This window comes from Esox lucius, chromosome 25 (genome assembly GCF_011004845.1).
Source record: "Esox lucius isolate fEsoLuc1 chromosome 25, fEsoLuc1.pri, whole genome shotgun sequence".
Lineage (NCBI taxonomy): Eukaryota > Metazoa > Chordata > Actinopteri > Esociformes > Esocidae > Esox > Esox lucius.
Window position 1 is genome coordinate 4,413,248 of NC_047593.1, and position 27,666 is coordinate 4,440,913.

The 27,666-nt window shown below is 44.0% G+C and overlaps 1 protein-coding gene across 3 annotated transcripts in view; it reads right to left on the reverse strand.

Moving 5' to 3' along the window:
• Nucleotides 1-27,666, reverse strand: part of ctnna2 (catenin (cadherin-associated protein), alpha 2) — a 524,553-nt gene that overhangs the window by 106,891 nt on the left and 389,996 nt on the right. For all 3 annotated transcript variants that reach the window (XM_029118384.2, XM_029118385.2, XM_034291172.1), the window contains one exon: nt 10,310-10,390. In XM_029118384.2, coding sequence (XP_028974217.1) covers nt 10,310-10,390 — 81 coding nt within the window. The remainder of the gene's footprint in view (nt 1-10,309; nt 10,391-27,666) is intronic.

A 27,666-nucleotide genomic window follows, 5' to 3' on the forward strand; every position in this document is an offset into this window, starting at 1 on the left:
TCTCTCAAACTAGACACTCTAAATTAAATGTCCTCTTGCTCAGTTCTGCATCAGGCCCTCCCACTCCTCTTCCTCTTCTGTTTAGAGCCAATGTACACTTTTCTGTGAAGGCAGTAGTGCCCAGCATTGTATGAGTTATAAAACTAAATATATATTTATATAAAGATATTTAACAAGAATAGTCTCTGCTCTTTGCCGATGATGTTGTCGTGTTGGCCCCTTCAAGCCAGGACCTTCAGCATGCACTTGGACGGTTTTCAGCCGAGTGTGAAGCGGTGGGGATGAAAATCAGTACCTACAAATCCGAGGCCATGGTCCTCAGTCGGAAAAGGGTGGCTTGCCCACTTCAGGTTGGTGGAGAGTGCCTGCCTCAAGTGGAGGAGTTTAAGTATCTAGGGGTCCTGTTCACGAGTGAGGGAAGGATGGAACGGGAGATTGACAGACGGATCGGTGCAGCTTCTGCAGTAATGCGGTCGATGTATCGGCCTGTCGTGGTGAAGAAAAAGCTGAGCCGCAAGGCGAAGCTCTCGATTTACCGGTCAATCTACGTTCCTACTCTCACCTATGGTCATGAGCTTTGGGTAATGACCGAAAGGACAAGATCCCGGATACAGGCGGCCAAAATGAGCTTTCTCCGCAGGGTGGCTGGGCGATCCCTTAGAGATAGGGTGAGAAGCTCGGTCACCCGGGAGGAGCTCAGAGTAGAGCCGCTGCTCCTCCACATCGAGAGGGGTCAGCTGAGGTGGCTTGGGCATCTTTTTCGGATGCCTCCGGAACGCCTTCCTGGGAAGTTGTTCCGGTCCCGTCCCACCAGGAGGAGACCCCGGGGAAGACCTAGGACAGGCTGGAGGGACTATGTCTCCCGGCTGGCCTGGGAACGCCTCGGTGTCCCCCCGGAAGAGATGGAGGAAGTGTCTGAGGAGAGGGAAGTCTGGGCATCCCTGCTTAGACTGCTGCCCCCGCGACCCGGCCCCGGATAAGCGGAAGATGATGGTATGGTATATTTAACAAGAATATACTGAATAATTTCAAAAGAAAGTTATTTGTTTCTGGCCCTTTTGAGCCTGGTATTGAATTCACAATTGCTGATGCTACAGATACTAGTCTAAAGAAGGCCAGATTAATTGCATCTTTAATCAGCAAAACAGTTTTTGCTGTTCTAACATAATTGCAAAAGGGTTTTCTAATGATAAATAAGCCTTTTAAAATGCTAAACTTGGATTAGCAAACACAATGTGCCATTGGAACACAGGATTGATGATTGCTGACAATGGGCCTCTGTATTCCATACAAAATCTGTCGTTTCCAGCTACAATAGTCAATAACATTAGAAAAAATATTTCTGATCAATTTTATATTATTTTAATGGACAAAAATGTGGTTCTTTTGAAAACAAGCGCTTTTCTAAGTGACCCCAAACCTGAACGGTCGAGTGAATACATGTTATTACAGCGTGTTTATGCATGTCTGCACTGACCCGCATCACTTTAAAGGGGGGAACCCTTAACACAACAAAGAAGGTTCGACTCAAGGCGTTGTTTACCTTTCTGGTGAGAGGAAAGACTATGTTTACTTTGGGGATTACCCATGGTACCCCCTCAACCCACCCCCTGTCCTCCTCTAACCCTCCCTCAGACTCCGGTCGATTTACAGCGGGAGAAATAAAGTACAAAAGAAAAGACCCCGCGAGCACGCCATTGGAAGGATGAAACACAGTGTCCGTTTATGAAAGGGAAAATATCAGCGGGTGGGTATTGAGTCGCATTCCCATGTTGTCACGTGCTTCTTGTGATTCGGTGCAGACAGCTTATACCTCTTCCTACACGAGCTAATCCGTTGGCTTCCCGCGCGTATATACCAGGTTTTACTGAAAAGGTGGATACCTGCATTTTGTCTGTGTGAATGGTTCTGTTCTTTATTACCATTTTTCAACGGAAATAGAAGTGCAGTAATAACACCACTGCCTTCCAAATTGTATCCACTTACCTACTCATTTGAATACAAGCGGTTCACCTGCAAGAAAGTGGCCAAATCCAAAGCTGTTTCAAAGGTGTTGTATAAATGTTACCACCAAGGAATTGTGCCGCATTTCCTGTCTGTGTGTGTGTGTGTGTGTGTGTGTATATATATATATGTGCTGAATGGGTCAGCGACAGATTGTTTCCTATTAAAATGTCAAGTGCAATCAAGTGTATAAATGACGGGGCCACCTCAGAGAGGCAAAACCTTCTGTGCAAATCAAAGTGAAAGTAACAGTGCTTGTGTTGGATATTGTGCGGGTGGGAGGGGCCAGAACGATGGGTGGGGGGTAGGAAAGAACAAACGAGACCGTGAGGGTGACCTGCGGAGGCACGATCCATCACATCTCAGACAGGATGAGCGTCTTCGGAGGGGATACAAACGACCACTCATTGGTGGACCAGAAACTGACCAGTGAGGACCAGGGATAACATCATGTGTCTTGTGGACTAACTCAAAACATCGTACAGCGATTAGTGCATGGCAACCTAATGCCCATTTTATTTAAATGTACATATCGAGCATTCATATGATAGTGACTTAGCAGATGTTCTTCTTTGTTAACTGTCTTGCTCAAGACTCGCCAGCTATGGGATTTGCTAGGCTATGCCACCCCCAGGTTTTTATTCAGGGTACAGGCAATATGATATCAGTTGACAGCTTAGGACAGGCTGATGTAGCCCAGATAGGCACAGCACAGTAGATAATAGGCTACATATGGTGCCGGCGCAGGTACAAATCAGTACAACGGCTAAAGATGGATTTGGCAGGGGCCAGTAATGAGGGATGACTTCGGGGAGGGGGGGGGCAGTCTTTCAGCCGCCGTCCACCTTCCCTCCCCCTCACTCCTTTTCTTTCTTATCAGTCACTCCCCAGTTTCAGGTCCCCACGGGCATGCCTTAAGTTTGCTGCCCCGGGGCTATCAGGCAGCGAGTGGCGGCCAACACCGTCGGTGACTAACTAACGGCTTTAACACTGGGTTTCGCGGTGACCAAGGTACACTGTTCCTTCTCATTGCCAGCTCGATGTGGTATAGTTTTCAGAGCGGGAACGTGTCAGCTAAACAGTTCATGACGGATTCAGATTAATTCTTACCGCCGTCCTCCTGGGAGATGCCAGCGCCCAACCTGTATATCATCATCCTGCGCTTAACAGCCGACAGGGACACGCGTCCGCTGTCGACCGTACACAAATCATTTCATCCGCTTCCCATGTTACGGACGAGGGTCATTTCGTGTCACTCGAAATCAGTGAGCCATTTGTGCCGCGCAGGAAAACCGCTGTTCAATACGATTCCAGTTTCCGCGCACACTCAAAGCACAGCTGAAGTCCTTTAGGAGATAATCAGCTGTTTTGACTTCTTTCTCCTCGCCGCACATGGTGAACAACAGAATGCACAGCTATTCCAGCATTCCTTGCAGCCTCGCCACTGGGGGGCCCAGGCCCAAGCCATCAGTCAGAAAAGAGGCCCGGCCCCAGAGAAGCAATGACTTGACAACAGGCATTCATAACAAAAGGCATGGCAAGGCTACGAAGACATGCAGCGTCCCTGGGGCCGCATTCCCAAACTACACCCGGTTCCCTTGATAGTACCCTACTTTTTCCCAGAGCACTATGGGGAAAAGGGAGCACAGTGCCATGTTGGCTATGTGGCTTCTGGCCGTCAGAGGAGTAGTAATTTCGTCGAGGCACGACATTTAAAAATATTAACTCAACGCCCTTCCATTCCGCCCCCAATTAGGACTATTCATCAACTTTTGGAACAGCTGGGAAAATGGCTGGGCTATTTTTACTTGGTTTTTCTCTTCAGCCTCTCCGCCCCTTTCTTTAATACCCATATTATGTTACTTTGTCTCATCCCTCCGGCCATAAAGGCATGCTGGCCATCTGCCGGCAATACCATTATGGATAGTCACAGAGAGGGACCTGCTATTAGGCAATTCGGGCAAACGTTAAATGGTCTCGTCCATATTTGGATGGAGAATTTTTACATTTCGCAATGAAATATAGGCAACCAGCTAATGGCAGCTTGCATAAAGTGTGACAGTAAATGACCACCTCTGGCCTGGGAGCATCACTATCAACAAAGGAATTGAACAGGTAATCGGATGTCAGCAATATTAGATTAGATTAGATTCAACGTTACTGTCATATATTGATGAGCCAAAGAAGGCCGTAACACACACAAACAGCCACTCATGTTTCGAATGTATATCAACAGAGGTGGAAAGGATCAAAGCATTCTGGTGGTAACGTCTCATTTGTTTCTGATTTGCCGATGTGGCGGACATGTTTTTCTTGGGGCTAGTTTGCAACAAGTTGGATGACACGCATTCGATTTTTGTTTCATGTCAAGATAAACAACAGCCTTGTCTTACAACAGAAATATAATAATGTCTTATTAATAAATAATTATTTATAATTACCACCAGACTTTCTTGTGCATTTCAATTAACCCGAGTGTCTCATTCCCCCAAGCCACTCCAGACAGAGCGAGACTGCATATGAAATGGCATCCTATTCCATTCAGTGCCCTACTTTTTCAACAGGGCATATGTGGCTCCACGGGCAAAAAGGAGTGCTCTATGTCAGAAAAAGAGTGCAATTTGTGACAAAGGCAGAGATTGGGGCTGCAATCTGCCACGCATGGACGTTTCCTCATCACCGCCATTGCTCAGTCGTTTACGAAGCCAATGACATTTGGTGACGCATCTCTGATTAACTAGGCCAATGAGTTGTTTTATTCGTCCCAGAACTCTTTGAAACTGACAAACTCCCAAGAGAAAGACAAATATGTTGTATGATTGAGGAACCTTATATGAGTATACTGTATAATAGGTTTAGTTAGTTAAGTGTTCAACTGCCCACTTGACCTCTTTAAACCCAACGCCTGCAGATTGGAGAGCTTTGATTGGGGGGTACCTCATTAGACACCCGGAGAGCTACTTGGGTTGTTTGCCTTGTTCAAGGATAGAACAGCTGTTTGTTTCCTTCACCTTTTCAGCTCTGCATTTGAACTGGCGACATTTCGTTCACTGGCCCAACGCCTCCAAACTACTTGGCTACTTGCCATCCATGCAAGTTGAAGCAGAGCAGAAGAAAGAGGGTGAAAGTATTTCTACATTCCAAATGGCTACCTTTTTCCAGAGTGCACTAGTTTTGTCCAGAGCCCAATGAACCCCATCAAAAGTAGGGCACTACGTCAGAACTGGGGTGTTATTCAGGATTCATATTATCTAACATGCCTTTATTCAATACTGCATAGAAAAAAATATGTTCATTTATGTCATGGACAATAACTGTGTATGGCTAATTAGATTCATATCCATAATTAAAATTGTCATTTGTAGAGTATTACCTCAGAGGATCTGTAATGTGCCTACTGTATTAGAGCTCATAGTTCATGCATGCTGTATCACACCTTTTTATGTTGCAGATTGTTTAAAGTGTGTAAATTGTTTTTACTGTAAATGACTACATTGCTTTGTGTATTGCATCGTTCAGATCCTCCATCCATATTCTTTCTTTCAGAAAAAATTCTGAGCCTTTCACTTTCCTCACATTTTGTTGTGTTAAATAATTCATCTTTAATTGATAAAAGGAAATTACATCAATGTACTAAACATTTTTTATGTATGAGTGACAATCACAGCTCTGAGACTTCTTTAGTAGGCCTCTGCCAGCTTTGCACACTTGGATTGGGGCAGTTTCTCCCCTTGCTCCTTGTAGATTCTCTCAAGCTCTATCAGACTGGCGTCAAGGAACTACAGTCTTCAGGTCTCCCCACAGAAGTTGAATGGGATTCAAGTCCAGCTTTGGCCTGGGCCTCTAAGTAACAATCAAAAGCTTGTCCCGAAGCCACTCCACTGTTGTATTGGCTGTGTGCTTTGGGTCATTGTTGAGCTGAACGATAAATCTTCCCCTCAGTCTCTTTGCTCTGGATCAGGATTTCTTCAAGGACCTCTAAGTATTTTTCACCGTTCATCCTCGATCTTGACAGTCTCCCAGTTCCTGCTGCTGAGTAGCATCCCCATAGCATGATGCTTCAACCAAAACGCTTCCCTGTAGGGATGGTATTAGCTGCATGATGTGCGATACCTCGTTCTTAACAGATGGCCTTGACATTCCGCCCTTGACATTCAGGCTAAACAGTTCAATTTCATCTCATCAGACCAAATCATATTTTTTCTCATGCTCTCAGAGTCCTTCAGATGACATGTCATATGCCTTTTACTCAGTAGTGGCATTCATCAAGCCACTCTACTATAAAGACCCAATTGATGTAGCGCTGCAGAGATGGTTGTTATTCTGACAGGTTCTCCCATCTCTGCAGAGAAACTCTAAAGCTCTATTAGAGTGACCATTGTGTTCTTGATGGGCCCATCTTGCCTGATCACTTAGTTGAGCTAGGCGACAAGATCTAGAGTCATGGTGATTCCACTGTGCTCCTGGAAATGTTTAATGCTTCAGTTTCCTCTTTTTATAAAATCCCCAATATCTATGCTCCAACACAAATCTATCTCAGAAGGCTACAGAGAGCTCCTTGGACATCACGGCTTAGTTTTTGCTCTGACATGCATTGTGAAATGTGTGAAGTTCGATGACAAAAAGTCCCTGACCACACAAAATGTGGAGCAAGTGAAGGGGTCTAAATACTCCCTAAAGCCACTGTACGGCACATAATTCACATGCTACAGAGAGAATAAGTCTCCTTGTAATGTTCACATTATTGATTCCTGAGGTCAGGTGTGAAAGTGGATCTCTACAATATTGCCCAGAACATTAAGACTTGGCGCAATCAGGAATGGAACAGTTTGAGAGTTCTTCAGAGTTGTTCCTGAATGAATTAGAAGAGACGGTTCAGAATTATCGGGTCGAAAAGGAAATTGCGACAGAGTCCCTCGCGTAAATCAAGACTATTAAACACTTTTCATTTCCTTTAAACCACTTTACTGCACTATAAAACACGAGGAGTTGCGTAATAAACATCTCGACCGGGTTTAATCTCGCGATAGATAGTGAAATAAATGTCTTAAGAGGATTAAAAACTGCCTGGCCTCGCAAATCTGTAAACAGTCTTTTAGGGAGGGAATGGGGGGGGTGACTATAATACTGATTCCTGGGAGAGTTTTGTGTTTTCCAAATATCAGTGGAGTAACATAGCACCAAAAGTAAACTCAAGGACACAGAAAATGAGATTGAAAGAAAGACAGAGCAACAGAAAGAAACAGCGTAGCTGCTTCAACACTTCACATCGGACATTTGATCGTTAGTCGAGGTGTCACGGCATCAAGGTGTGCACGCTGTTTTAAAAGCCTTTTTCCCATTACGTTACTAGGCCCATGGAGTGAGTGCTTACTTACAATCCAAACGGCATCCGCATTCACTATGAGGTGTAACACTGCTGCCTAGTGCTGATGGGGACTTAATCAGATGTAGTGTACTGCTTTGGGGAACAGGGTGCTATCGGTATTGGCCCGTCGCCTGGCGGAACTGATCGGTGCATCACTGCGGTCGGTGGCTCACCACAGAACAACATTGGAGGCTGCGTTCACGGAGAGACCCTGGTGATTTACGTTGACGGTAAATCCTCGCTACTCATGATTAACAACACCGATTGCAGTGAAAAAAAATAAACACAAAAAAAAATACAGCCAGTAAGGCCGAGAGGGCGGGACTGTTTGTGTGCACCTATGATTTACTCAAAATGTAGTGTTCGCCCTCGACCCCGGTAAGGCAATGAAATGTTTAATGTATGTATGTGTGGGATGAGTGGCAATTGTGCAAGCACCTCTGGGAGGGTACAATTTAACTACTGTACACAGAAGCGACTGTCTGCAAAATTACTATGTAGCGTTGCGTGTTAATAAATTACAGGCGTGGGTATATCTTAAAGTATTCTCAACCCACAGGTATTTAATGTAGGTTTAAATATGAATAACCTGTAAGTAAACCCAAGGTAAGTGTGCCCAGCACCCACAGAAACAGGTTAACAGGGAGAAAAGCAGATGACAAATAATGGCACTAAAAGATACTGGATGTTGAAGTGAGCTGTGTGTGGAGGTGTATTTAATATCGCGCTTCACGTTAACCTGTGGCGTTCGGCACACAGAGAGAGGCGTACGGAATGACGCATGGCACACCGAAACTGTCGTGCGTTCTCCTGACAGCTGTCGCCGTCATTGCCCTTATTCTCTCTCTCTCTCTCGGATCCCGTTCTCAAAGCGACACAACGGCTGTCACAAGTCAGGTGTCAGCTGCACATTTCAGCGCTCTAACGCGACATGGCTGCCACACGTCTGGGAGTGTGTGACTGACAGGCATGCTGAGCACTTGGGCGCGAGCACACAGTATCTTCACACACAAAAGCCAATTTGCTCAGCGTGTCTCATTTCAGGAAGGCCTGGTGTCTGCGAGCTCTGTTGACTCGTCCACTCCCTGTTTTGACACAATTACTCGATTAACTACCGTGAAATTCCGTCCCGGCCTCTCTCGATTTGGTATCCGCTCTGTCTCATTTCTGTCCAGCTTCCTTCAGAACTGTTAGGTGCTTTAAGGTGCACTGTGTTTGACCAGCTGCACCCTTGAGAGCATCCTCTCAGGCTGCGTTACTTCCTGGTACGGCAGCAGCTCCACTGCTGATCGCAAGGCCCTGCAGAGTGTGAAGTCAGCGGAGCGCATCATCGGTTGCCATCTCCCCTCCGTGCAAGGCATCTACCATAAGCGATGCCTTAGGAAAGCATGGAACATCATCAAAGGCTACAGCCACCCAGGTTATGGTCTGTTCACACCGCTGCCGTCTGGTAGACGTTACCACAGCATCAGGCCACGCACGTTCAGACTCACAAACATTTAATCCCCCAGGCCATAAGTCTTCACAACCAACAACAGTGCTCAATGATCATATTTGTTACATGAACATTTCAAATGCTCTGGTCACTTTCTATTTACATTCAATGTACAATAGCATATATACCCATTCATAGGCACTATTACACTTATATTTATAATATTTTATATGTATATCCATTCTTTGGAATTGCTGCTAGTTTTGCTGCTAGTTTTCATTGTTATGTATATTTTTGTATCTTTCTTACGTGCCGTGTCAGAAGACTTTTAATGTTCAGAATGACATATGATATTCTGTGCATTTGAGAAATAAAAGTCTTTAACCAAGGCCATGGTTAATTAAAGCAATAAGGCATGAGGGGTTGTGGTATATGGCCAATATACCAGGGCTAATTAGAAGTAGGTTATCAATTAACATGTGAGATTTTAGTATTGTGCAGAAGACACACAGTACGATTGACACTTGGCTGCTGACCACATACAATGAAGTAGAGATGCGAAACACCTCAGGCAGTGTAAGATAATGTGAAATACACATCATAATGCAAGCCTATGCAGAATTCTGCGGATGGAGCGAAAACCGGTCGCCAGGCGATAGTTTACCCGACGACAGCTCATTATTTGTTCACCCGCATTTTCGGTGACTTATACGTTGGGGGGGGGGGGCGTTTTGCGGGTAGAGCAAACGAGAAGGCCAAATGAGATTGCCTTCCCAAAGAAATCAATTTTACTTTTGATTCCTATAACAAGATGTAATACAACATGCAGTGTCTCGTTATTTTGCCTCCATTGGAGGAGCATTGCAATTTGGGGTAAAGTGATCGTGCTGATACTTTCAGCTTCTGTAATCCCCGGGATTCATAAAATCCAGTGTACACGGGTAAAGATCAGTCGATATAGCTTTGAATGGCACAAACGCATTTGGCTCCGTCGCTCGGAGTTTGTGAAGAGCGGACACCTGGCATAATGACTCAAAACTATCTGAAAAGGAGTCTACACAGGAGGAAGTGTCAGTCTGAACAGAATTGGGTTTTGTGGGGGAGTTTTGTGGGGGAGTTGGGGGGGGGGGGCAACCTGGTAGAAGGAAGGCTTTTTGGTTCGATAATGCTTTATTCAGAGTGAGTGTCTCTATGACCAATAATGATCTGTGTTGGCTGAACTGTCTTCATGTTTTGCATTTCATTTCAAGTGTGGTGTACGCCTGATACAGTCAATCATTTCAGGTGTTGGTTGTAGTGAAGATGTCTGATTACTGTACTTGGCTCTGGTATACAAAACTGCCAACTGTAACTACAACTGACTTTATTCATGTTATAATTGTTTTAGACTGAAAAATCTTCAGCTAAACAATTTTGGTTGGAGCGGGGTCATCCAAACTTTTTTGTAGAAGTGCCATTGATGGAATAAAAACGGTGTCCATCCAAATTCTACTGTGACCCACCTGTCTGCGCAGATCCCGGGTCTTCTTGGTCATCTTGTCAATGGCAGAGTTCAGGGGGTCTCCCTTCTCTTTCCTGCCAGTCTGTAGAGACAGAGAGTAGAGAGAGTAGAGAGCGTTGAGAGAGCGTTGAGAGAGCGTTGAGAGAAAGAGAATGAAAGCGAGAGTGAGAAAGAGAGAAAACAAGAGAGAGGAAAGGAATAAAACAGTTATTGTACAGTACAGGATTAAAGTGAGCACATGCACACAAAGGTATTTTGTTTGAACTGCAGTCACAAAGTTAAACGCCCTCGCAGTTTGAACTCACTCCTTGCACTTTCAAGTGATGTTGGTTTTTAAATAGCTAGGAGGAAACCACAGGGCTGAATTTAAAGTAGGACACTACTTGAGGAGCACCGCAAAAAGGCGTGTGTCATGGATAGACAAGGAGCCAGACAGGTCAGCACATGTACAAATCTGAAACATCAGTTCGTCCCCAAGGGGAGAGGAGAACCTAATGGCCAGGGAGCGGAATGGCCAATGGAGCAAGATGGAACTGGACTGACATTCTGCAAATTTTCTAATAGATTAAACGTCGCACAAGCTTATTTTCCCAAAAGATAAATATGTTCCAGAGTGGACAATGAGTGGTACTTCACCCAGCATTGTTAGGGAGTCAGGGACAAATTCAAATATTGCACATGCACACATAAAAATGACTTGGCTCTGCTCATGTCCTTTCGTAGCTTCTGCCCACTCGGCTTGACTATACTCCCACAGGAAACAAAGGCTGGTTAGCTATCATGGTTTAGTTATATACTAGGATAATTAATAGAGGGGTAAAGAGACACACAATCCCCTTTGAAAATGTTTCTCCTTTTGTTGCCTTACAGCCGGAAATAAAAACACAAACTATTTTTCCATCTTAATTTACACGCAGTAACCCACAATATCCAAAAGAAAATAAATTAGAACAAACTGAAAATTTATAAAAATGTAAACAGTAAAATACTCTATTTAGATAATTGATCAACCCCATGAGTTAATACTTGGTGGGACCACCATTTGCTTGCATTACAGCCAAGAGTCTTTTGGAATATGACTCCACTAACTTTGCACATCTAGGCTGTGCAATATTTGCCCATTCTTCCTTGCACATCACCTTTTGCCACTTGGCCTCATAATATACAGTTAGGTCCGGAAATATTTGGACACTGACACAATGTTCATAATCTTGGCTCTGTACGCCATCACAATTTGTATTTAACAACCGAGATGCAGTAGAAGTGCAGACTTTCAGCTTTAATTGAAGGGGTTGAACAAAAATGTCACATGAAACGCTAAGGAATTGCGACCATTTTCATACACAGTCCCCATACTTCAGGGGCTCAAATGTTATTGGACAAATTAACACAATCATAAATAAAATTCATTTTTAATACATTGTCGAGAATCCTTTGCAGGCAATGACTGCTTGAAGTCTGGAATGCATGGACATCACCAAATGCTGGGTTTCATCATTTGTAATGCTTTGCCAGGCCTTTACTACAGCTTCCGTTGTTGTTTGATCCTACGATCATCCACCATTGTTGCCTTCCGTGGATGTCCAGGCCTCACCAAGGCCTTCTTTTTTGCTCAGAACGTACCAAACTGTTGAATTGTCCACAACTAATGTTCCTTCTAACTCTGTGATGGATATATAGATATTTTTTGGGGGAGTTAAGGATGGCCTGTTTCACTTGCATTGAGAACTCCTTTGACCGGATGTTGTGGGTTCAAAGCAACAATTTCCAAATGCTAATGCCACACCTGGAATCAACTCCAGATCTTTTACTTGCTTAATTGATGAAGAAATAATGAAGGAATCGCCCACAGCTGTCTACGAAACAGCTTTGAAGTCAATTACTTGCGGAAAAAGAGGGGGCTAAATATTAAAGAACTGTAATTCCTAAACCCTTCCTCCAATCTGGATGTGAATACCCTCAAATTAAAGCAGAGAGACTGCACATTAAAGCAATTATTTAACTGTAACTTGAATATACTTTGGTAAACAGCCAAAATAACAAAACCTGTGTCAGTGTCCAATTATTTCCGGATCCAACTCTATGGGATTTTTGGCAAAGCTCAAACAAAACTTGATGTTGCCTCTATTAAGTAGTGATTTTTTAGTCCCCTCCCACAGGAGCCAGATTTTTGGAGTGCTTGTGATTGGTCAAATGCTCACACTGACCAACCTATCCCAGTAAGCCCTGAAGCTCCTTTAAAGTTGCCATCGGCTTCTTGGTACACTCTCTAATCAGTCTCCTCCTTGCCCGGTCATCCAGTTTAAAGGGACGGCCTGAACTACACAAGGTCTGTCTGGTGCCATGCGCCTTCCACTTCTTAATTATGGTCTTAACTCTGTTCCAAGGGATAGAAAAATCCTTTGAAATCTTTTTAGATCCATACCCTGACTTTCCACAACTTTATCTCATAGATCATTTAAAAGTACCTTTTCCGGCCATAGTGGATATTTTCTTTGAACTGCAATACTAAGCGATGGGGTCATCTATGGGCAATTGCTTTTATTCTGAACTAATTGTAGACACTACAATTGGTCACAGATGGAAGCCCATTAGCTTGATTTGTGATCTGGAAGGTGGTTGGTTATGCAAGGCATTCAATGTACCAATGTTATTTAGCAGTTAGCAGTCCAATGCATATAATCTATTAAAACACATTTGATTTTGAACATGTGTTATGGTTTCGGTTAATTGTCATTGAGTGAGCTAGCTCCCAGATGCTGCTCTTCCTGGCCCACCCAATGCTCTGTCGCTGAAGGCCCAGCTAGGCACCAGTCCGCATTGTAATTCTCTGGTGACGCACAATTGTAGAATGTTTACATCAATATTTACCTGGTGTGTGTGTATGTTAGTATATGTATGCGTCTGTGAGTGCATGAGAAAACACTGAAACACACTAAACACTGAAATGAGGTCATCCATTAAAATGAAACAGTTGGCGGTTGAATGTAGCAGCTGGAACTGACATATTTTGAGGTAGGTGTTATACATACATCTTATTGTTTGTTTTCAATGGCAAACTATTCTCATAGAACTGTTGCTTGAAAAAAGTATGTGAAATTACAGTACACGCTTTGCTTTATTTGATAGCCAACTCATCTTTGTTTTGGCTTGGTGTGCTCTTGTACATGCTAACTTTGAGGGTCCTTTTAGAATGATAACCTTTGGACTATATTTTGTTATTAACTGTTAAATATAGCATGGTTCACAAAACCGCTCTGTACCAAAAGTGTAACAATGGCGAAAAGTAAATCCAACTTCATTGTCAACAGCTTTTTAGCTGTCAACAAATGACTCACATTGATATCGTCGTTAGCAAATTTGTGAAAGACAAAAAGAAAAATGCAGAAACTCTAGCTTCTTTCTCAAGGGTCTTTAGCTGTCATCAAAAGGAAACCCTCCAATTTTTGTTAGGGAGTTAGTGAGACGGGTTGACATGAGGCCGTGTCTTGTTACAGAACAATTACGTAGGAGCTTCTCTGGTGGAGCAGCAGCTGCTAGGCTAATGGCCCTTCCTTCTTCCCCTTCTTCCCCCAGGCCCTCTCAGACAGACAGCCCACAGCTGGCAGCAGTCACAAGTGTCATCTCACTTCACGCTAAATGACAATAAAGGCTCTTCTTTTCCTCACCCCATCTCTCTCTCTCTCTGAAACAGGATCCATCTCTCTTTCTCCCTCTCGTTAGCTACCCTTCACCTTGCCTGTTCCCTCTCTTTTTCCATCCCGTCTCTCTACTTAACACTCTCCTTCTCTCGAAAAAACAATGACCAACGACCAAGCAGTAGCCATTAAGTATAGATGGGCCGACAAAGGACGGGCGATGTTCTGAAAGTGCCGCAGTAACAGGTGAGACTCTTCCTATCATCTTCTGGATCGGTGAGCAGGTGGGGGGGGGGGGGGGGGTCGCCGTTCCCTGGGGTGGGGTCTGGAAATCGGAGTTGGACTGGATGGGCCGGGTGGTTCGCTGGTTGGTGGTCGGATGCAATGTCGTGCCTAAAGCTGGGACGAGTTAATAACTATAAAACTGATTGGCTTCAGACATCTAGAATTCATTGCTGAGTCAACCAGAGAGACAACCACAAAGCTAACAGCCATTCAAGTCTTCTTGTGCTACGGCAGGTGTCGGTAAAACCGAAGCGGAGACATTGACATTACAAAGCGTTAACGGCGCTAGACTCTCATTCAGATGTCTATGATGACGAGAACGCCACTAACCTTTGGGTCAGGGGCCTGACATATAAGATGGCATACATTAATGTGGTGTTGTGAAATTGCGTCGGAGGTTTCGTTAAGAGTTGTGAGGGTGCTGATTTATACAGGCCGGGGCTGGGGGGTCAGGGGTCCAAGAGGGACTGAGGCACCACGTCCTAACCTCGTTTTGAAATAGGTGGGAGGTTGAGGCTAACGTGTCAAGACCAGACCTGGATAGGGTTAGATGGACGGCAAACTGGAATAATGAACCACTTACTATGGCAACAAGTCCATCAAAGACCAGAACAGAGAGTAGAAGAAAGAAAGAAAAAAAAATCTTACATTTAAAGCAAGTCATTAACCAGAACATTATTATCCAGGGGGACTTAGAGTAGTGAGAGCATACATTTTCTTACATTCTCAACCTGGACCCTGTAAAATGAACTCATAAACCCTGACGTTGCAAGTTCCACGCTCCACCAACTGAGCAACATAGGAGGGAAAATGAAGGGGAGAGAAGGCTAGGAAGAAGGCCAGGACAAAACCGATGAGAAAAAGGGAGAGAGGAGAGATGAATTGGGTACACACAGCGACGTAGGCAGGGGATTTGAATAGAATCCTTGAATCCAAGAGCATGTTAGCAGGCAGGTCAAACAAACACCCTTTAACAAACACTTTGCTGCCTTCGACTGTAATTCCCTAAACAAACAGGTGATCATTTAATTTTTTTTGCCAGCCAGACTGACAGTTGAGTTCATTAGAAGCCGTCTCCTACCGCAAGCCGTTCTAAGTTCACAAATCAACAGATTGCACAGAGACGTTGGTGAAGCTATCATCAAAGCAACAGTCATTAATTGCCTGGTTGCCAGAGCAACCCTAACCCAAACTTACAGTGGAGAGTGTTAATAGCATTATCTTGGTGGGAAGAGTGAGAGAGAAAAAAATATAATAAAATCTAAATGCTCTCACCTCCTAGCCTGGAAGAAAAACCTGCGTAAAAATAACAGTGAGGATTGTAGTACATTGCAAATGCAAATGAGTGGTAAGGATAACAATATATGGACTTGGACATGCATTATATTTATTATCTTGCTGTGGAACGAAGCTCCCAGTTACAGTACCACACGCAGCAAGATGATTGTACAATATAAAAAGGATCAAAGTGATTACAACCCACCACCTGTCTTATGGATGTGTTGGGCTGGGCTAGATAGGACATATATATATAACAGTATATGTGCGCTTCGTTACATCCACTCAAAGGCGAACGGAACAGAAGTCCATTCGGGTTTCGTGCTCCAATTAGAATTCAGATCAGAGTCCTACCGGCGCGCTTTTGTCCTGCTTTCAAATCGTCTCTTTTTTCCTTGTTAACTCCAAACGCTGCACCTCGAGGTTAACGTTTCCTGTCACTCTCAATGCGTTTGTCGACGCAGGGGCTATAAACATTATTGTTTCCCATTAGTGCTGAGATTGCTTCCCATCAAGGAAAAGAAAACAAAAAAAAAACATAGCTGCAGGGGAATGCCCCCAATGGATCACTCTAACCATCGTTAATGACGATGGGCCCCCTCTTGAAAACCAATACCGTTCCCAGGGCCAATCATAGCAAGTTTAACGGCCTCCGTATTCGTTGAGGACCCCTCTGTCTGTCCGCGGGGTCTAATTTGGGTCCCTGTGAGAAGTGCTAACACACTCTAATGTCCCTATCAAAGACAAGAAACAACTTCCTGTGTGATGAATTGTATTTAAAGATATTGGAGTCATAACCCATGGTACGTGACAGACTAACCATTGCCAAAACTTGAATATGTATTTCTTGTAACAGAGACTACAGCTGAGGGCGTATAATCCATGATTTTGCTGCTTGCTTGATGAGTGCCTGGGAATTCCAATGGAAGATGGAGCTTTGCTTGGAGTTGGGGACGGGGAGGTATCATCAGCTGATTATTAGTCTCATCACTTTGGAGAGACTCCATCCAAGGACTCCAGGGCACAGAGACGTGCTGACCCAAAGGCCTGGGTAGTTGTAAGAGCAGCGTGGGAAAATATGCTAAATGGCTAGAAGACAATTGAAGTCCAACCAATCTAGGCAGCGAATGTCACTGAATAAAACACTAAACAACGAGCAGACAGATACACGTCTGCTATCCACATCCTCAGGTCTATGTCAGCGTTCTGAAAGTCCGGCCTCTGAAGGGGAACCATGGAAAACAGCCTCTGATGTGGATAGGATTCTGCCCGTTCAAGTTGTGCCCTTGGACAGAGGCTCCGGCAACCAGAGGCATCGTGGACCATCCTCCATTTAAATGTTAAGCAGCATTAGAAATACATCTTTTTTGGCCCTGGGCGTGCGCAAGCATGCGCACACTCTCTCACCCTCTTTCCCTCTCTCTCTTTTTGTCCGTGATGGCAATCGAGCCGAGTTCAACAAACTGCAAGGAGAAAACATCAATCGTATAATCTGGGAGGATATGCCTGTGCGGCAAGCCTGTATTTAACAAGGCAAGTATAATGAATGAGAAGGTAAAACCACCTAGCATATGCAAGCGTGTGGGTGTGTGCGGGTGTGGAGGCTTACTGTAACTTAAGTGGCTGTAAAGGAACAAAGCAATGGTGACAGGAGGCTGCCAAACACACACCTGTGAACGCAAACCTGTGAACACACGCACGTGAGCCAGTATCACAGAGGGAATGACATGACAGCATTAGTCATCCAAGTTTCCTGGAGAGCCACATGCTAACATGTCACATTAACGCTGTAGGGGAGTGGTAGGATTAGGAAAGCTTGGCACTCAGAGTAAAAAGAGAGACGAATCAGAGCGGCAGAGAGAGGAAGAGAGTTTAAAGAGTTATAAAGAGAAACTATTTTTTAGAAGAATGAAAGACATAAATGAAAGGACATAAAGTGGGAAGAAATAGATGGAGTGAGAGGGAGATTGGGAGAGTGAAAGACAGAAAGAGAGGGAGAGAGTTTTACATCTAAAGTTGTATGATTAAAGAGTAACTATGTTTATTTCAATGTCCAAAGATGGACTGCGGTGGAATAATCTAAAGACGTTTTACTGTAACACTCACCTATGAGTATATATATATATATGCATCCAATATATGGCTCAGAAAGGAGGGAATGCAACAAGCTTGCATAACGCTGGGTAACTTGTCTTCCTCCAGGGCTAAGAATAAAGAATTACTGAATTCAGAAACACTTGCCTTAATCTGAAGTAGAAATAGGAACGACAGGACACACTAATTTCTCATTGCTTGATTAATAAATATATTTTAGTTCACAAACAAGACATGGGACCATCAAAGACATTAGAAATGATCGAGAATATAACAACCTATTTGGCACAAATTGTATCATGGCGGAAATAAGTACTATATGAATATCATTATTTAAAGTCAAAACCCCATCTGTGGTTTTGTGTTGTTAAATAGTTAACTGACAGGCCTATTTGCCAAGTACAACCCTGCAAATCAGCATTAAGTACATTACAAAATATTGAAATGTAGAGCCCTGTAAGTAGGACCCCCACAAATTCCACTCTACGCTTGATATAGCAGAGCCCATCTGGGGGTGCTATTGGAGACGCGTATCTCCCTAAAACCCCATTACATACATTGGGTGCTGAAACAAAAATCCTGTAGAACACCTGTGGTTTTGTGGCTACATGGAAACAATCCATTTACATTGAAACAACTGCACTGCATGTGTCTATGCCATGTTTCTGCCCATCAATACCAGCGCTGTGTGTCGTGTGATTGTCATTCTACGGTATATCAGAGGAGCATGCAGTCCGCGGCATCCAGTCGCCCCAGGAACTAATAGACTCAGCGATATGATTTACCATCGATGCACAAAGTTAACAGCAAAGTGGCTCAATTTCCGCCACAAGCAAAGGTGTTGATGCGCTACGCTAAGACCCCCGCCCCCCCAAACTCCGCATCATCCCTTTTTCATTTTTTATTCGGGGCTGTGGCGAAAGAGTGGGCATTATGGCGATAAGCTCACACCGCTCAGTGGTACCGTGGCGGTGGGATAATGGAAGTGGTAATGGCAACGTTATTCCAGCTCACCCAGGAGACCAGCCGGCCGGATGGTTGATGGCGGAGAGAGAGCTACCGAAACCGCTCAGTGTGCCACGTCTGGGCCCGGCGCGCTCAGAACCCGTTCCAATCACTCATGAGCTGTAGTGCACTCAGTGCAAATTGCTTTGCTGTGCGCCGTGCCCCCCCCCCCATCTCTGCCTGCACCCTCACTGCTAATAGCGAAATAAGACACGCAATTCTCAATCGGAGACCGAAGGGAGAGACGCATGGACTTCCAGCGCCGTGTGAGAGAGGCAGATGAGAGAAAACGGGAAACGGGGGCCAAAAAAACACAGGGGCCAAGAGATAGAATGAGAGAAAGAAAGAAAAAGACAGCAGGTCTGTTTGGCGCAATGTGCCAGTTTCGGTCTCTCAAGATCAATGTGTTAAATGATATCAATTCCGGCTCCTTGTCAATTCAATTAGGCCTGAATGCAAGGAACAATTACCGCCCAGGTCGGTTACACTGACTCAAAGGTTGGAGAAATAGGAGGTGAGTTGGAAGGAGACAAATGGAGGAGACTTACTCCTTTATATATACATATATGTCTACGTATATAAGTACATTAATCTATACAGAGAGAGAAGGAGAAGAGATAGAGAAACAGAGAGAGAGGAGAGAGACAGAGAGCAGCAAATAGAAAGAAGAGAGAGAGAGAGAAATCATATTGGGTTAACACTAGATAATCGCTCGACCGGATCCTCATTAAGATAAGTTGAGCTGCTGCTGCTCTACAGAGGCGTGTGTGTGTGTGTTTTTGTGTGTATGTGGCGTGCGTGTGTGCGTGTGTGTGTTTGGGTGCGTTGGTGGTTCCAGGGATGAGCAGCAACCATTAGAGTTGTTCTCATTAAGTGGAACTTAAAGAGCTACAGCGAAACTGCGACTATCAACCCAGTTTGATTACAGGATAGCAGGGTAAAAGACCAGGCTCTCCATTCTTCCCAAGTGAGCCTCCTTTTTGTAAAAACTGCAGTGAGATGAGACAATATGATTACATCTTGTTTTTTTGTTTTGTCTTTTTTGTCTATCTTTTCTTGGCCCAGGAATGAATGATAACATTGACTAGTAGAAAATGATGTCTTCCTAAGTTGCAATTGTTCTAATGCAGTTTTTCTCATTTGGTCTAAGTGGGTGAATCTCACAAAATCCCTTTTGAACAGGTCTTTAAAAGATGTAAACTACTGATCAAAAGTTTGGGGTCACTTAGAAATGTCCTAGTTTCCCATTAAAAAATACATGAAATGAGAATGAATAGGAAATACAGCAACATGAATATGAATTATAATCATAGACATAGTTAGAAATAATGATTTTTAATTGAAATAATAATTGTGTCCTTCAAACAGCAATTACAGCCTTGAAGAACTTTGGCATTCTAGAAAAAGTGAAAACGATCTCTGTGCCACCAGGCAGACATTTTAATAATTCTATTAGCTCACTTGCAAAGTCCCTGCAGCCAGACAACTTTCTCATGGTCACTGGGAGAAATGCTACGACCTGATAAACTTGGGTTGCTCTATCAGCTGGCCATCAACTGGTTTTCACTTTTGGAGTCAGAATCAAGGTGTTGTTAGTGCTGGTAAAGTAAAAACTGGCCAGTATAGAGAGTACAGCGATATTGTTATTCGCGTTGGCACCAACGACGTTAGGATGAAACAGTCAAAGGTTATGAAGCAGAACATAGCGTCAGCATTTAAATTAGCTGGAAAAATGTGTCGGCATTGAATGATTGCTTCCGGACCCCTCCCAGCTAAGTCAAGCAAAGTAAAACAATGTGGTGTTCACCAATCCAAAAATCTTACCAGAATAGCCTTCCTCCATTTTGGTCATGAACCAAAAAGACTGTTATAATACCCTGCATCTCAAAATGTGAATACTTGTACTGTTGTGTTAGATCCCTTGCTTCAAAGAAAATTGCAGTTAATGAACAATCACTGATCAGAAACTAAATCTAATTAGCCTGTGTGAAACCTGGCTAAAGCCTGATGAATTTACTACCCAAAATAAAGCCTCTCCTACTGGCTACTCTGTAGATCATATTACCTGTGCATCTCTCAAATATTCAGATGGAAAACTCCAATGACCCCCTCCAAAATGCCTTTTAAACCATAATTGTCTCAATAGGTTTTGACCAATATGTCTCGGGGCCTACACATTGCCAGAGTCTTGTACAGTGCAATCGATATTGTGGATCTATCGTTTTTTCCTCATAATCCTGCAATATCAGCCCACCATCTTATTATGCTTACCGTAACAACAACTAACCCACAACCACCCCTAACAAGGTGGTTGATTTCTCCTTCCTTTTGGAGAGATTGGAAACCAATGTTAGGCTTTGCAGACACGATCTAGTCTGGTTTAGATTTTATTTATCAGAAAGATATCAGTTTGTACATGTGGATGGCCTGTCCTCTGACAAATCAAAGGTATGTTTTGGTGTTGGTCAAGGCTCAGTTTTGGCACCACAACTGTTTTCATTATGTATGCTGCCTCTTGGTGATCTCACCCGGAATCGTAATGTCAATTTTCACTGCTATACAGACGACACAGGTGAAAGGTTTGATGAAACATGGTGAAGCACCAAAATGTCCTGACCTGGAAGCTTGTGTTTCAAACAAAAGGAAGTGGATGCCAGATTGGTTTTTGTGCTTTTAAACTCATAAAATACTGAAATGCTAGTTTTAGGACCCAAAGAACAAGAGATTTGTTGTCGGATTTCACAGTGAACCTCAATGGTTGTACTGTCATATCACAAAACACTGAGACACCTCGACATAGCCTATAAAATATATTTCAAGGCGATCTTTATTCCAAAGGCAAAAATGAGACTTTTTGCTTTTGGAAAAAAGCTAATCCATGCATTTGCCACTTAAGACAATTGCAATGCTGTTCTCTCCATTTAAACAGTGTCCCAGGCCCTATTTTTACACTGCTATATTATTGTGCTAAGGTCTGTCCTGTCTTACGTCTCATTTGTTTACGTTGCATTAGTTTATGTGCCGAGGGACATGGGTCAGTCTGAACAGTATGTTAAGGTATCCACTTGAATCCAAGAAACGATCTCTCTAACTTTTCTGGTGTCCTGTTTAACCTTCTGAGACATGGTCCAATGGCCCACATTTTCATGTCTACCAGGCCCGAATGACTCGTAGCTGTTCCTGTCCAGAGTCCTCCTGGTTGTGTATCAGATCAAGTTGCTACTTGATAAATTCCTGCTGCCACTGCCCTTGTCCACCTGATTATGCAGCAGACTTGGATTCAGTGTAAAGACTTCAGACACAGCACACATGCATCCATTGACCTACTTGTCACCTGAACGTACAAAACATTGACATTGCTGTGTCCAGATCATGTACTCTTATAATCTTCATCCAGCACAGCCGGAAGAAGGCTGGCCAACCCTCAGAGTCTGGTTCCTCTCTAGGTTTCTTCCTAATTTTCAACCATACTAGGGAGTTTATCCACTGTGCAACAACTCCTCTTACATCCTGTTGATGTAAGAAGGTCTTCATAAAATGTATTTGAATGGTGTCGGTAACCGGTTTATAAGAGCAACAAGGGATCTCTGGTGATATATTGATTGTGATGAGGTACACAGATAATATTGTGATGCACAATGTGTTGTGCCAAAGAACAGCTTTTAGCTGTGGTATTTTGACCAAACAGTGGGGAGAACAAGTGTTTGTTACACTGCCGATTTTGCAGGTTTTCCCACTTACAAAGCATGTAGTGTACCTATAATAAAAATGATAAGTTTTATCATAGGTACACTTCAACTGTGAGAATCTAAAACAAAAATCCAGAAAATCACATTGTATGATTTTAAAATAATACATTTGCATTTTATTGCATGACATAAGTATTTGATCACCTACCAACCAGTAAGAATTCCGGCTCTCACAGACCTGTTCTCCATTCATTACCTGTATTAACTGCACCTGTCGACACACTCAATCAAACAGACTCCAACCTCACCACAATGGCGAAGACCAGAGAGCTGTGTAAGAACATCAGGGATACAATTGTAGACCTGCGCAAGGCTGGGATGGGCTACAGGACAATAGGCAAACAGTTTGGTGAGAAGGCAACAACTGGCGCAATTATTAGAAAACGGAAGAAGTTCAAGATGACGGTCAATCTCCCTCGGTCTGGGGCTCCATGCAAGATCTCACCTCGCGGGGCATCAATGATCATGAGGAAGGTGAGGGATCAGCCCAGAACTACACAGCAGGACCTGGTCAATGACCTGAAGAGAGCTGGGACCACAGTCTCAAAGAAAACCATTAGTAACACACTACGCCGTCATGGATGAAAATCCTGTAGCGCATGCAAGGTCCCCCTGCTCAAGCCAGCTCATGTCCAGGCCCATCTGAAGTTTGCCAATGACCATCTGGATGATCCATAGGAGGAATGGGAGAAGGTCATGTGGTCTGATGAGACAAAAATAGCGATTTTTGGTCTAAACTCCAATTGCAGTGTTTGGAGGAAGAAGAAGGATGAGTACAACCCCAAAAACACCATCCCAACCATGAAGCATGGAGGTGGAAACATCATTCTTTGGGGATGCTTTTCTGCAAAGGGGACAGGATGACTGCACCATATTGAGGGGAGGATGGATGGAGCCATGTATCGCGAGATCTTGGCCAACAACCTCCTTCCCTCAGTAAGAGCATTGAAGATGGGTCGTGGCTGGGTCTTCAAGCGTGACAACGACCCGAAACACACAGCCAGGGCAACTAAGAACTGGCTCCGTAAGAAGCATCTCAAGGTCTCCAGTCTCCAGACCTGAACCCAATAGAAAATCTTTGGAGGGAGCTGAAAGTCCGTATTGCCCAGTGACAAGCCTGAAACCTGAAGGATCTGGAGAAGGTCTGTATGCAGGAGTGGGGCAAAATCCCTGCTGCAGTGTGTGCAAACCTGGTTTGCACACAAAAACTACAGGAAATGTATGATCTCTGTAATTGCAAACAAAGGTTTCTGTACCAAATATTCTGATGTATCAAATACTTATGCAATAAAATGCAAATTAATTACTTAAAAATCATACAATGTGATTTTCTGGATTTTTGTTGAAGAGTACCTATGATAAAAATTACAGACTTCTACATGCTTTGTGAGTGGGACAACCTGCAAAATCGGCAGTGTATCAAATACTTGTTCTCCCCACTCTATTACCACACCAACTTGACCCTTTTTGCTTACATATGGTCTCATATCTACAGTGCAGTCCATAGATATAGCACATGGTATATGGGTGATATACACTATGAATCCCCTGGCTATAGGTATGTTAATGATTACGCAGCATTCCATAGAAAAGCAGGCCCTTTACTGGAGTCTACAATAAATGTGTTTTGGGGTTCAGAGCAGGTCAAACTGTGATATCCTGTAACCCTTAACTTTGCGCCCTATATTGGAAATAGAAAAGTATTGAACTCACACACGTACACATGTACGCACACATATACAATGTCTACAGTCATAGTTGTGTGTTCTTGCCGCTTCATTTCATTGCAAAAGCATATGCCTTGGTTGGCCTGGTTTGGTTGTCTGTCGTCTTTTCACATAGCCGACAATGGCATCACAAGCTTTTAATAAATAGTATCTCGTGCTGAACTGATTGTTGAGGACTAGCAAAACGGTGTGCCTTCTGGCGACAAATAAATAAAAAAAGTCGCCCAAGCTCATACACGCGTTGCGGCTGCTCTGCGCTGACTGATAATGGTATTATGGTCTGTGGTCAAGGGACAAGCCATTGAAAAATGAACAATTCTAATTCATCAGCTAATCACAATCAGATACTGGGCAGCTTAACATACATCCATAATAAGGAAACAGTTCTATGTATGAACATGGGATAAGAATATTCCAGATGTTTATTTTATTTAATGATTTCCAGAGGTTTTAGTAACATTACTGTAATTTTGCAAACAGATAAAAATATGAAAAATTTAGTTTTTTCTTTTGAGAGTCCCGATGTCCATTGGTGTTGGAATAAAGGTTTGGGTGATTATAAGGGAAAATCTTAAAATAACAGGTTATTAGATAGTTGAAATGGTACTGATAGTCCCTAGAGCATCTATCATGGATTTTCAGGACTCCAAATAAAATTTGGAAAAGCAAATAGCATTGCTGCTAGCTGATGCTACATGTATCATCTGGCAAGGAAACAATACCAGAAAAAAGTTACGGAAAATGTATGTGGATAACCAGGTTCACAGAGAATACACTCTCTCCCCTCTTCCATTAGAGGGATCACTTAAGTAATACTGACAGCACTGTGTCCTTGTCGCATGGTAATGTAATAAAGGGGACAAAGAGCCATTGTTAAAAAATAATAATAAAATAAAAACGCTAATCTGAAATGTTTCTGTCCTATCCAACTTAGGTAAGATAAATTGAATGCGACTGCTTAACTGATGTGTGCGTATTGGATGAGTCGGCCCCCGAAACAGACTACCTACTTCACTGAGCCGACATAACAGGATGAAAATGGTTTAAAAATAGAAATGAAAAGGAGAGAAGGAGAGCAGAGGGAAACAAAGAGATAATATTAAGTGTGTCGGGCTGAAAGCCAAGGTCTGTGGTGCGGAGAGAGGGGAAGGGAGGAATGGGGAGAGGGCAGGCTATCGGGACGACACAAAACCCCTAGATTTCTGCAGCGGAGGGAAGCAGTGAGACTTGCACACCGACACTGCCTTCAGACTGCCTGCTCAGAATGGCAAGTGGCTAGGGAGGGAGGGAGGGAGGAAAGGGAGGAGGGAGGGAGGGAAGGAAGGGAGAGTATATGTGTTCGGTATGTGTGTGTGTGGGGGGTGGGGGGGGGGTGCAAGAACAGGAGAGAAGCAGAGTGGGTTAGAGACCAGAGTGGGTGAAAGTGAGAGCGCGATAGGTAAAAAGAGAGATAGAGCCCAGGCTGTAGAGGGAGAGGGTCACGGCGTCACCGGCACGCATTGTTCTGCCCAGGGGCCCACGGACGGCTGTTTATCAAGCACAACAAGGGGCTATTTCGGTCTCCCTCCGGCGGGGCGGGAGGTCAGCCGCACAAGCACCTCGTGTCCGTAAAGCGCAGAGACGACCGCCGTGGGAAAAAAGAAAGAGTGAAGAAGAAACAACCAGCGGTCGTCATGGCAACGTCGCAATCACTCAAGAGCAGGAGCGGCGCTGGAACGGACGTGCATAAGCCCCGATTCACATCTCTCTCACCCCTCTCCTGCACCGAACCGGCTCATCTGACAAGTGTGTTAAGGTGTGTGTGTGTGTGTGTGTGTGCGTGCGTACGCGTGTGTTCAAGTATGTCTGACAGAGAAACCAATGGTACGTTCGTTAGGTAACGCGCGTGTCCGCACGCGCATGATGTTTGCGCACTCTTTAGTGACGAGACGCAGCTATTCCAGTGAACACCCTGCGTCAACTGGCTGCTGTACCTGCGGAGCGTGAGTGGAATGCAAAACACGACGGACAACACCGAGTCCTGCAGCCGCTGCTACACGTGGCTAAGACACAGTGTCCAAAATAACTTCTGAACGCATCTGCACAGGGAATAGTGCGTCTCCATCGAAGCCATTACGGAACTGTCTTCAATACTCCCGTCATCCTATTTGCCCGTTCGATTTATTTGCTTGTTTCTGGGAGGCTTTCCGGCGGCGCGAGATAGATTTGCAGCCTGGTTTTGGGGCGGCAAGAGATATACGAGCACTTCGCCCATGGCCCCGGGATACCCGAGTCACAGGAACATCCCAGTAGGACCTTGGAAGGTGGGTGAGGGGGCGTGCGTGCCCACACGGGAAACGCACACGCCACTTGAACGCTTTAAGTCGGTGAAGGTGTACGACTGTAACTCTCTGTAACTCTCGCCACCTCTATCCAACCCCCACCCCCACCCCACTCACCCTGGCAGTGGCTACTGACACATCGCTCACTGTCTCCTGGTCCGCCTCTCCACCTCCCCGCAGGTCGGTTTGTGGTGACCCCCAGCCTGAGTGATACGGCACTTAGGCCACAGCTGTGATTACAACTCAGCAGGCTGGCACCAACCGGAGCCCTGGAGAGGGAATTGATATCACACTACCACACTTTCGCGTGGGTCCCTACATTTTCTTTCTTCTTCCGAGAACACGCTTAGACGTAAAGGTGTCTAGTAGTACATTTCAGGTTCCTGAGTTTTCTGGAACTTCGTCTGTGATTATAGGTGTGACATTTTTGGAACTTTTGAAGCAGACTGCATTGTAGAGGTTAAAGCTTATCAGACTGACAATGTGGCTTTTTGTAAATGGCTTATTATAGTACTTTTGGCTTATGACAGTACGTTCTGATCAGCCTTTGTGTAAAAGTAATTCCTGTTCATCATCATTTGTATACTGCTAATTACAATGTTGCTTTAATATTTATGCACAATCTATATTCTAATATAATTTTATTAATATTATCATTGCTCATTATCTATAGTAATAAGGTGGCTACTATTCCAACTTTGGAATTTGCATAGGCCCTGCTACCATCACTGTTATTACCTAAGTGTCACTACTCAAATTGACATGCAATGACAATACGACAGAACATATGAACAGGAGTGCCAAGCCTCCACTCCAATGTTCCTACAATAGCCTGTTTCAACACTGAAACATTAAAGGATTCTCCAAAGACCCCTGAAACAACCAAAAGGTCTGAATGTAAATCATAGCCTAGAAATGGTTCCTTGACAAACTCAAGGGATTCATCGAGGATCTCCAAGTTTGTCCAGGAACTAGAAATTTGAAAACTTCATTTGACAACTAGCGGAATGGTTTTCTGGTCCCCATTTGGTAAACTACTCTGGAGGTTGAGTATGTGCATGTTTGAACACAAGCTTGTTTGGGAATCTCAGACATGCCACGCACCCCCCCCCCCCACACACACACACACATACACACACACAGACACACACAAACATACTCACACAAACATACTCACACAAACCCAGAAACAAACACACATTTCAATTATAACCCCCAATTGTGTTAAGAATTATCTGAACATGTGACGTTAAAATGTTCA